At 48.6% G+C, this 12,392-nt stretch overlaps 1 protein-coding gene across 1 annotated transcript; it reads right to left on the bottom strand.

Moving 5' to 3' along the window:
- Positions 1-3,553: 3,553 nt before the first annotated feature.
- LOC121872530 (neurofilament heavy polypeptide-like) lies at positions 3,554-4,108 on the bottom strand. Its single transcript, XM_042375314.1, has one exon. The coding sequence runs from the start codon at positions 4,106-4,108 to the stop codon at positions 3,554-3,556; it is 555 nt and encodes a 184-aa protein (XP_042231248.1).
- Between the last annotated feature and the right edge of the window lie 8,284 nt (positions 4,109-12,392).

The raw sequence follows: 12,392 nt of genomic DNA, 5'->3' as shown, positions 1-12,392 counted from the left end.
AGATTACATAACATCCACCTTGAAGAGTCATCAAACACATATTGAGTGTCGATAAATAATGTGAAAATATTCAAGGTGTCTCACAAAAAATGTATACACTACCATATATATTTTGGTGGAAACCGTGTGAGTGTTTGGATTACGACACCAACATTGTCCCCAACATTATCCAACACATGTTTGGAACATCATACACCAACAAGTGAGGACAATGTTGGTGTTGTGATATAAACATTGAAGCGAATTATACGAAAAAATCTGTAAGGTGGTGTGTATACATTTTTTTTTAGACGCCCTGTATACGTTGTAGCTCTTAAGTTGTTCCGATGTGCCTGAGTGACGAGACACCATTGATCCTTAATGTGCCTCGGCGTCATCTCCTTCAGTACGACAGAGTCAATTAGTACTATAGCGAGCCGGGAACTACGTCTTCTCTCTACCCTGGCCACTGCTGCTCACCTAACCTAAAATTAAATAAACTAAAACAAAATCTACACAGAGATTTATCATCATTGTTAAACTCTTAAACTGTTATTGAAACACTACCACCGCCAAGTAAAAATAATTATTAAGGATTAGAGAATTATCATAAATTATAGTTCCTGAGTCAAGTTAAGCTTCAATGAAACCCGAATGTACATGTAGTATAATCTGTCGTTGGTTATAATTATATTGCAATGATTTCATGTACTGTATATATGGCAAAAAATTGGGTTTTGTTGTGGCATTGGAGTTTCAAAAAAATAAACTGTGTGTGAAGTGTTGTATTTTGATATAATAATGTGTCCCAACCTTACCAGTATGTGGATCATATGTTGCATATCGCTATAATATGTGTCCATGCCAACAGGTGTACACAAACCATGGCCCTGCATTATGGAGGTAATTGTCTAACAGTGGCGATACCCAGGAGGAGGAGGAGGCGCACACACACACACACACTTATCGATAACCGCATTACCATCTCAGACCACTTCAAAATTAGGTACCCATTTGCCAAGTGCAGAGACTCTACAACAAAACCAACAGGCCAATTACTGACCGCAGTGAGTCTCTTTGGACAGTGAATAGTTCACCATCCCTGGACTTATGCAGCAGAGGGACAGGGCCTTTTATCTCAATGGCCACAACCGCTACAGGTCTTTTCGAAACCAAGTCATCCGTGAAATACGCGCCACAAAAAAGACTCACTACCCAACCAAACTACAACACCTGAAGCAGACCAACATCAACATAACATAAGAACAACATAAGAGTGGAGGAGACTGCAGCGGGCCTATTGGTCCATATTGGGCAGTCCCGTTTACACCCAACCCCTATCGCTTATATATCCATCCAACCTATGTTTGAGGCTATCCAGTGTATTCGGTTCAATGATAATGTTTGGTAACTTGTTCCACTCATCCACCACGCTATTTCCAAACCAATGTTTGCCTATCTCGCGCCTAAATCCAATTTTGTCTAATTTAAAACCATTGCTACGAGTTGGCTCCTAGTTCGATGGTTTGAATACCTTTGTTATGATAAGCTAAAAGAACACTAAACAATAAGACACACCCACTCCCATTCCTTAGCCGCCTCACTAATGGTGACGCAGCTGAGCAATCAAACAACCATTTAGCAATTATATACCAGACGCTCCCCCGACTTGACACAAACAGTCTCCCCTGCTTACCTACCAGCCCCCTTTCCCACTGACTTAGTGGAATAATTTTAAGTAGCAAAACGTCTGGACAAACTGAAGTTAAAGCGCTCCACCACCCCCATTGACATACCTATGAAAATCTACAAGAAGTTCTCCCCGGAATTAATTAAACCCCCCTGCTCCATCGTCGATGCTTCCCTCAGCTAAGCAAGATGCCCAGCTGATTGGAAGACCTCATATGTGTCACCAGTGCCCAAGTCAACCAGCCCACGATCCTTAAATGAGTTACGACTCATTGCCATCACCTCAATGCCCGACTTAATCGAGATAGGTTTTAATCTGCGAAAGCTTCGTTTTTGACTGGGCTTATGCTGATATAGCAGGCGACATAGATCCTCAGCAATTTGGCAATAACAGAACTTCCTCCAACACTCACTGTCTTATCACCTTTCTCGACTACATATATCCCCTAGAAAAACGAAAGGCACCTGTGGCTGTCGCCTTCATTGACTTCACCAAAGCATTTGACCTAGTCAACCACAATTTAACCATCAACAAAGCTATCGACCTCGGGTTTCGGAGAAGTCCTATATCAAGCCGTACTCTTCCGACCGGCTGTCTTCACTTTTCAGTCACTCACCTGTGGCGTCACCCAAGGCACCAAATTGGGACCGCTCTCCTACTTCCTCATGCTTATCAATGATGCCCTAAGAGAAACCACTGCTAGGTGGAAATACGTCGCTGACTTCACTGGGATCAGTGTCAACAACTCGGCTCCCAACTGCACTGCCCTTCAAAACTTATTGAACAATCTCCAACATTGAGCCACCAACAACCATGTTACCATCAACCATACCAAGATCATGGTTATGCACATCAACGTCTCCTCTGGCCTTGTCCCACCTCCCTCTATTACTTTGAGCTCCAACACACTCCCGGTTGTTGACTCCACTAAGCTACTCGGCGTTACTGTACTGTAGATAAAAAATTTAATTGCAAAACACACATCAGTACAACTGTCAAATCCTCCAGTTTCCGTCTACACTTCCTCCGCCGACTCAAGTCCCTCGGAGTTCTTGCGTCCGAGCTCCTCAGTGCTTACTCTTTATTCATACTTCCCAAGCTCACTTAATCCTCCCCTGCCAGGTCTTCCTCCCTAAATACCACACAACGTAAACACTTTGAAAAAGTGCAGAAGAGGGCATGCCTCCCCTGCAACGTCACTCATCTCTCCCCTCCTACTCCACACATCAAGAAGCGCTCAGCTCACTGACCCTCTCGGCTCTCTCTGATCATCACCGCGACTTTATCTGCAAATTTCATGAGAAGATTCTGCACCATCCTCGACACCGGCTCCTACTTCAATCCGAAATCCCTCTTCCGCGAATTGCTGTGCGGCACCACAACCGCATCCAGCCCATACAATGTAACAAATAAGAACAAAATAACTTTTCCTACGTGCTCAAAAACCACACCCGGGTTACTGCGGCGTTTTTCGCCCTTTCCGTGGTAGGAATCATCTTTTTTAATCACGGCTTTAGTTCTGCTTTTCTCTACGAACCAGGGCCCTGATGTGTTTTACTGCATTATGAACTACAGTAGGTATTTTTTACCCTTCACCAGGACCGGAACCGTTTTATTATATTATTTCTGGACAATGATTTCGACGTTATACATATATTTGAGCTACCTGATATGGCCTAGGATAACTTTTCTTAAATTGTGTGGATTATCAAACATTTTGTATGTAATAATTCTATTATTTTCTCTATCTGCCTCGGCTAGCTATATTTCTACAGCCATTTTTTCAAATATTTGATAAACTTCGGTTACTTGTTTTGAAATACCAGAGAAAACTATTCTTCTGGGATTAACGTATTTTGAGGGAAAATCTACATCCACACAGAACTATCGGGCAATCTTGGTAATGGTTTCAAGGTAATCGTTTATCATGATATCCCGACAAGATGCCGGGACAAATATTTCCTTCCACGCGAAATCTTCCGACAACACAGGGTTGGCGACAATAGTAGGGGAGAAGATCTCATAGGAGGTGGGAACCTCAGCGGAGGTGAATACCTCAGCGAAGGTGAATACCTCAGCGGGGGTGGGAACTTCAGCGGGGGTGGGAACTTCAGCGGGGGTGGGAACTTCAGCGGGGGTGGGAACTTCAGCGGGGGTGGGAACTTCAGCGGGGGTGGGAACTTCAGCGGGGGTGGGAACTTCAGCGGGGGTGGGAACTTCAGCGGGGGTGGGAACTTCAGCGGGGGTGGGAACTTCAGCAGGGGTGGGAACCTCAGCGGAGGTGGGATCTTCAGCGGTGGTGGGTTCATTAGCAGCCACACCTTCGCTACGTTTCTCTTTACTTACTACTAATTCTTCCCGAGATTTTGTCCGTTTTGGGGTCAAACAATATAGAATAGTTACAGAGAACAATGCCAAAACTATTCCTATATTTATCATTTTAACCTATCGTATGCTAGCTCCCTTTGCATCCAACTCCTCAAGATTTTTTTTATATTTTAATATTTGTTTTTTTCTTATTTTTAATGGAAACAACTGGCCCTATGAACGGCCACCATTCTGAAACTGATGGATCATCCTTCATAAAGGTAACGGTTGGGAGAGGTTCCAAAAGCTATAGGAGCCAACCCCCAAAGGGATTTTATACACTGAAGTATATTCATCAATCCTTGTCTATACTTATGACCTTATAGCATTAAGTTCATTATCGACCAATTTCTCCTCTTCCTAACGTATCACAACAAACACGCCATATATGATAAGCGAGGCGAGAATAAGTTTTATAAAATTCATTATTTTTTATCACTGAACTCATACAGTATAACATCTCATCAACACATTGTTTAAACACGTAGGTCAGTAAGTTAGTTGAGGATGGATACATATACACAAAGCTTTATACAGTGAAGCGCAGACAGTGTATAGTGCATACAGTATATTGTGTACAGTATATTGTGTACAGTGTATTGTGTGTAGTGTAGATTGTGTTTTATGTGGAATGTAATAAATGTATCATGTGTAGTATAGTATAGATAGCGTACCATTTGTAGTATAGTATAGATAGTGTACCATATGTAGTGTAGTGTAGATGGTGTACAATGTGTAGTGTAGTGTAGATAGTGTACCATTTGTAGTATATGTGTGTGTGTGTGTGTGTGTGCCGAATATCAAAAGGTAAATAATTGATTTCATATTTTGCTATCCTCTTGAGTATGTTCACTGAATCTCTTAAGTACGACGATTTAACCTTTTGAGTATGATGACTTAATTCTTTGTGTATAGTGATTTAACCCCAAGAATATGCTGACTTAACTCCTTGAATACGATGACAACCCCGTGAGTACAATAACTTATTTCTTTGAGTTAGATTTCATAACCCCTTGAGTCTGATGATTAATCCCTTGAGTACAATAATTTAATCCTTCCAGTATGATGACTTAGCCCCTTGAGCATGAGGACTTAACCCCTTGAATACGACGAGTTAACCCCTGGAGCATAGTAACTTAATCCCTTGAGTGCGATGTCATTCCACCCTTGAGTATGACGACTTAACCCTTCGAGTACAGCAGCTTACCTTGTTCAGTATTCAGTACGATAACGTCTTGAGTATGATAATAATACACAAGCAGTTAAGGCAATACACTCGCAGGGATTAAGTCACCATCCTCAAAGAGGTTAAATTGATCGTACATAAGGGATTAATGAACCATACTCATAGGGTTAAAGTACCATACTTAAGGGGTTAAATCACTATAATCAAGAGGTTAAGGCACCATAATCAAGAGGTTGGCAGTCATATCATGTAAAAAAATAAACTCTCTCCACCCCAAAGTTTACACAGAGACGAAGGTAAGGAATAATGGGGTGAAATAATTTGTGTGGTCGAGAGATTGCTTGGAATTAACCGAATTGTTTAATAGTTCGTCGGGTTTTTTTTCCCCAACCAAACTTTTAAAATGGTTTAATTCACGTAGGCCCTTAAGAGATATGACCGAGAGTTTTTGAAAGTGAAATTTTGTAAAGTGTGTAGGTTTAATGCCAGATACACCTGTTGGTATATTGACTGACAGGTGTTTATACAGGTACAACACGAAGATGGTTCACCACTCAATCCACTCAGTACCAACCACTACTACTACTACTACCTATCACTATCATTATTACTACTACTTTACTACCTCTACTACCACCACCATCCCAAACCTACTACCATCACACACCACTACCATCCGACCACCATCCCACCACTACTACTACCATCCGACCACCACACCACCACCACCACCACGCTATAGTCATCAATCATAATAAATTATTGAACAATAAGGATTACCTCATGAACAAGTGAGAGTCTTAAACTTTCGTAAGAGGCGGGAGGATCAACCAGATGTAGCGGGAGGAGTGGCCAACAGGTGTATCAGGGTGGCCAACCAGGTTAGCGGAGGTGGCCAACCAGGTGTGGGAGGTGGCCAACCAGGTGTGTGGGAGGGTGGCCAACCATAGGTGCGGGAGGAGTGCAACCAGGTGTGGCAGAGGTGTGTGCCAGGTGTGAGGAGTGGCCACCAGGTGTAGCGAGGAGGTGGCCAACCAGGTGTAGTGGAGGTGGCCAGCCAGGTGGCAGGGAGGTGGCAACCAGGTGCAGAGGGTGGCCAACCAGGTATGGAGGAGGAGTGTGTAGGTGTGGGGAGGATTAGCCAATGGGTAGGAGGTGGCCAACCAGGTGTGGCAGAGTGGCCAACCAGGTGTGGGAGGAGTGGCCAACCAGGTGTAGCGAGGTGGCCAACCAGGTGGGAGGAGTAGCAACCATAGGTAGCAGGAGGGGTGGCCAACCAGGTGTGGCAGGAGTGTGCCAGGTGTAGTGGGAGGGTGTGGTGGGTGTGTGGCAGGGAAAGTGGCCAACTAGGTGTGGCAGGTGGCCAACCAGGTGTGGGAGGGTGGCCACCAGGTGTGTGGGACGAGTGGCCAACCAGGTGTGTGCAGGGACAGTGGCCAACCAGGTGTGGGGAGGTAGCCAACCAGGTGTAGCAGGAGGAGTGGCCAACCAGGTGTAGTGGGAGAATGGCCAACCAGGTGTAGCAGGAGGAGTGGCCAACCAGGTGTAGGTGGGGAGTGGCCAGCCAGGTGTGGGGAGAGGAAGTCAACCAGGTGTAGCAGGAGGTGGCCAACCAGGTGTAGCAGGTGGAGTGGCCAACCAGGTGTGTGGAGAGTGGCCAACCAGGTGTAGTGGGAGAATGGCCAACCAGGTGTAGTGGAGGAGTGTCCAACCAGGTGTGGAAAGAGGTGGCCAACCAGGTGTAGTGGAGAAGTGCCAGGTGTGAGAGATTGGCCAACCAGGTGCAGCAGAGAGGTAGTGAGGGTATATGGAGGAGTGGCCAACCAGGTGTGTGAGTGGAGAATAAGCCAACCAGGTGTAGTGAGAGGTAGCCAGCCAGGTGTGGGAGATTGGCCAACCAGGTGCAGCAGAGGAGTGGCCAACCAGGTATAGCGGAGAGTGGCCTCCAGGTGTAGCAGGAAGGCAACAGGTGTAGTGAGATTGCAGTGGGTGTATAGGGAGTGGCAACCAGGTGTAGCAGGAGGAGTAACCAGGTGTGGGAGGAGGTGGCCAACCAGGCATGTGAGGTAGGCCACCAGGTGTAGCAGGGAGGTGGCCAACCAGGTGTAGCGGTGGAGTGGCCAACCAGATGTAGGGAGGATCAAATGGAGCGGGAGGAGTGGTCAATCAGGTCGAGCGGGAGGAGAGACCATCTAGGGTGTAGGAGGAGGAGAGAGACCAACCGGGTAAGGCAGGAGGAGAGAAAAAGACCAACCAGGTGTAGCAGAAGGAGAAAGACCAACCGGGTAGCTGTGGGAAGAGAGAGAGACCAACCGGGTGTAGGCAGGAGGAGAGAGAGACCAACCGGGTGTAGCAGGAGGAGAGAGAGACCAACCAGGTGTAGCGGGAGGAGAGAGAGACCAACCAGGTGTAGCGGGAGGAGAGAGAGACCAACCAGATGTAGCGGGAGGAGAGAGAGACCAACCAGGTGTAGCGGGAGGAGAGAGAGACCAACCAGGTGTAGTGGGAGGAGAGAGAGACCAACGGTGTAGCGGAAGGAGAGAGAGACCAACCAGGTGTAGTGGAGGAGAGAGAGAGACCACCAGGTGTAAAGGGAGGAGAGACCACCAGGTGTAGGGAGGAGAGAGAGACCAACCAGGTGTAGTGCGGGAGGAGAGAGAGACCAACCAGGTGAAGTGGGAGGAGAGAGAGACCAACCAGGTGTAGGGAGGAGAGAGAGACCAACCAGGTGTAGTGGAGGAGAGAGAGACCAACCAGGTGTGTGGGAGGAGAGAGAGACCAACCAGGTGTAGCGGGAGGAGAGAGAGACCAACCAGGTAGTGGAAGGAGAGAGAGAGACCAACCAGGTGTAAGGGAGGAGAGAGAGACCAACCAGGTGTAGTGGGAGGAGAGAGACACCAACCGGGTGTGCGGGAGGAGAGAGAGACCAACCAGGTGTAGTGGGAGAGAGAGACCAACCAGGTGTAGCGGGAGAGAGCGAGACCAACCAGGTGAAGTGGGAGGAGAGAGAGACCAACCAGGTGTAGCGGGAAGGAGAGAGAGACCAACCAGGTGTAGTGGGAGGAGAGAGACCAACCAGGTGTAGTGGAGGAGAGAGAGACTAACCAGGTGTAGCGGGAGGAGAGAGAGAGACCAACCAGGTGTAGCGGGAGGAGAGAGAGACCAACCAGGTGTAGTGGGAGGAGAGAGAGACCAACCAGGTGTAGCGGGAGGAGAGAGAGACCAACCAGGTGTAGCGGAGGAGAGATTCACCAACCGGGTGTAGCGGGAGGAGAGACACCAACCAGGTGTAAGGAGGAGAGAGAGACCAACCAGGTGTAGCGGGAGGAGAGAGAGACCAACCAGGTGTAGGAAGGAGAGAGAGAGACCAACCAGGTGTAGCGGGAGGGAGAGAGAGACCAACCAGGAGTGGAGGAGAGAGACACCAACCGGGTGTAGCGGAGGAGAGAGACACCAACCGGGTGTAGGGAGGAGAGAGAGACCAACCAGGTGTAGTGGAGGAAAGAGAGACCAACCAGATGTAGCGGGAGGAGAGAGAGACCAACCAGGTGTAGCGGGAGGAGAGCGAGACCAATCAGAGCCACCCAGAGTCAAAAAGATTCATTCTACTTTGAGATAATTTATTTTTAAGAGACACATCCATACGTCTCTCGTCTCTATATACACTTGAGATCCTGAGAGACCTTTAAATAATATATCTCCCATCTCTTAGGGAGTCTGAGACACACCCATACAATCATATTCCACCTGAGACTTTTTCTGTCGTTTCTCACTATATTTACTTTGAAGATCATTTAAAAAAATTGTCAATGTCTCATGAAGGAAGAAGCTTACCTTGTGAAAATATATATATATAATATAAATATACATATATATATTATATATGTGTATTATTATTTCTACTTGCATGATGTTTACACACACACACACACACACACACACAACACAAATAACACACACAACAACAATCACAACAACTCTTCTATGGTTTTGTTACGTTACGTCATCACCAGGTTTTGTTACGTTACGTCATCACCAGGTTTTGTTACGTTACTTCATCACCAGGTTTTGTTACGTTACTCATCACCAGGTTGTCGTTACGGCATCACCTGGTTTTGTTACGTCATGACCTGGTTTTGTTACAGCATCACCTGGTTTTGTTACGGCATCACCTGGTTTTGTTACGTCATGACCTTGTTTTGTTACGGCATCACCTGGTTTTGTTACGTCATCACCTGGTTTTGTTACGGCATCACCTGGTTTTGTTACGTCATCACCTGGTTTTGTTACGTCATCACCTGGTTTTGTTACGTCATCACCTGGTTTTGTTACGTCATCACCAGGTTTTGTTTCGTTACAGCATCACCTGGTTGTTTTAACTCCGTGTATTGAGTGAACCCTTCTCATGCGTGTGTGGTTATTGATGTCAGTCATTGATTCCACTACGGCGGTGAAGTAAAAGCAACAATATTCTTTAACTCTACGTATGTGAGGCTGAACCTAGGGGAACTACGTGGACCTGGAGGAACCCCGTGGATCTAGAGGAAACCTGTGACCTGAAGAACCCTCGGACCAGAAGAACCCTGGGACCCAGAGGAACCCTGTGACCCTAGAGAACTCCGTGGACCCAGAGGAACCCTGTGACCTGGAGGAACCCAGTGACCTAAAGGAAACTAGTGGACATAAAGGAAACCTGGACCTGAAAGAACCCTGGGGCCTGGAAGAACCGGCCTGGAAGAACCTCTGGGGCCTGGAAGAAACCCGTGGCCTGGACATTGGGTGAATTTTGGTCTCTGTGATTCTGCTTTGTGAATATTACAGAGAGAGAGAGAGAGAGAGAGAGAGAGAGAGAGAGAGAGAGAGAGAGAGAGAGAGAGAGAGAGAGAGTTTCCTATACCTGGCCTGGGTAATTACAGGTAAAGGTAACCCAGTGGATAACGTTTATAAAAGAAAAATATCTGTGTTTTAGACCAAGGTGGAGAGAACAGAAGCGTGGGTTAGGTTTGGTGATGGTGACAGTGGTGGTTATGGTGACATTGGTGGTGGTGGTTGTGAGGGTGGTGGGTGTGAGTGGTAGTTGTGAGGGTGGTGGGTGTGAGTGGTAGTTGTGAGAGTGGTGGTGATGATGGTGAGGGTGGTGGTTGTGGTGATGATGATGATGAGGGTGGTATGGGAGGTGGTGGTGGTGATGGTGGTGGCTGTGAGGGTGGTGGGTGAGGTGGTGGTGGTGGTGGTGGTGGAGGGTGGTGGTGGCTAGAAGGTGGTGGTGAGGGGTGGTGGTGGTGGTGGGTGGAGGTGGTGGGTGGTGAGGGTGGTGGGTGGTGAGGGTGGTGGTGGGTGATGAGGGTGGTGGTTGGGGTGGTGGTGGAGGGTGGTGGTTGTGGGTGGTGGTGGTGGGTGGGGGGGTGGAGGTGAGGGTGGTGGTGGAGGTGAGGTGGTGGTGGTTAGGAGGGTGGTGGTGGTTGTGGAGGGGTGGTGGTGGTTGTGAGGGTGGTGGTGGTTGTGAGGGTGGTGGTGGGTTGGGGAGGGTGAGGGTGGTGGTGGTGGTGGGGTGGAGGTGAGGGTGGTGGTGGTTGTGGTGATGATGATAATGATGGGGAGGGTGGTGGTTGTGAGGGTGGTGGTGAGGGGGTGGTGGTTGTGAGGGTGGTGGTGGTGGGTGGAGTGTGAGGGTGGTGGTCAGGGAGGTGGTGGTGGTTGTGAGGTTGGTGGTGGAGGTGGTGGTTGTGATGGTGGTGGTTGTGAGGGTGGTGGGGTGGAGGTGGAGGTGGTGGTGGTTGTGGTGATGATGATGATGATGGAGGGTGGTGGGCTGTGTGAGGGTGGTGGGTGAGGGTGGGGGTGGAGGTGGTGGTGGTGGTGGTGGAGGTGAGGGGTGGTGGGTTGTGGGAGGGTGGTTAGGTGGTGGTTGTGGGGGTGGTGGGTGGTTGTGGTGGTGGTGGCTGTGGGGTGGTGGGTGGTGGTGTGGAGGGTGGTGGTGAGGGTGGTGGCTGTGGAGGGTGGTGGGGAGGGTGGTGGGTGGAGGTGAGGGTGGTGGAGGTGAGGGTGGTGGTGGCTGTGGGAGGGTGGGCAGGAGGGTGGTGGCTGTGAGGGTGGTGGTTGTGGAGGGTGGTGGAGGGTGGTGGTCGGAGGGGTGGTGGGGAGGGTGGTGGTGGTGAGGGTGGTGGCTAGGGAGGTGGTGGCTGTGGGAGGGTGGTGGAGGTGGTGGTCAGGAGGGTGGTGGTGGGGGTGGCTGTGAGGGTGGTGGGGGTGGCTGGGAGGTGGTGGTGAGGTGGTGGGTGGTGGTGGGGTGGTGGGTGAGGGTGGTGGTGAGGGTGGCTGGGGAGGGTGGTGGTGAGGGTGGTGGCAGGGGGTGGGTGAGGTGGTGGTTGTGGGGTGGTAGGAGGGTGGTGGCTGGGAGGGTGGCTGTGAGGTGGTGGTGAGGGTGGTGGGAGGGTGGTGGCTGGGAGGGTGGTGGAGGGTGGTGGTTGTGGGGGTGGTGGTGAGGGGTGGTTGGGGGGTGGTGGTGAGGGTGGTGGTTGTGGGGGTGGTGGCTGTGAGGGTGGTGGTGAGGGTGGTGGCTGTGAGGGTGGTGGTGGTGGCTGTGGGAGTGGGTGGTGGCTGTGGGAGGGTGGTGGTGGGGGTGGTGGCTGTGAGGGTGGTGGTGAGGGTGGTGGTTGTGGGGGTGGTGGTGGGGGTGGTGGTATCAGACGTGGTGGTGTCAGAAAACAACAAGCTCTCCTCTCTCTCTCTCTCTCTCTCTTGCAACATAATACCTACAGTCTTTATACCTGAACCTTAATTAAGATTTGTAATTAGTTGAACGGAGTCAAAAATAGGCGACTAATGATCCCTTTAATTTATGTAATGACGGGGATCGATAATTAATTAGTGTTTTACAATCAACTTTAATTAAATAATTGGTTCTTGTACGAAGAACTGATCCGGTAATTAATAAACTTCTATTATTGTAAGTTTAATAAGTACAGTAAAACTCTATTTAACGGACTATATGGAGATAAAATTCCGTTATATCAAAGGTCTGTTAGATGTGAAACCTCCACCTAATGAACTATGTAGAAGATGAGAGTCCGTTATATCGAGGGTGTTATATGTGAAACCCTCCATCTAACGGATTATATATAGAGATAGATCCGTTATATGGAGGTTTCACTGTAAGTTTACGTCAAG

Source organism: Homarus americanus, unplaced genomic scaffold (genome assembly GCF_018991925.1).
Source record: "Homarus americanus isolate GMGI-L3 unplaced genomic scaffold, GMGI_Hamer_2.0 scaffold39155, whole genome shotgun sequence".
Lineage (NCBI taxonomy): Eukaryota > Metazoa > Arthropoda > Malacostraca > Decapoda > Nephropidae > Homarus > Homarus americanus.
This window is presented reverse-complemented; position numbering and strand designations above follow the sequence as displayed.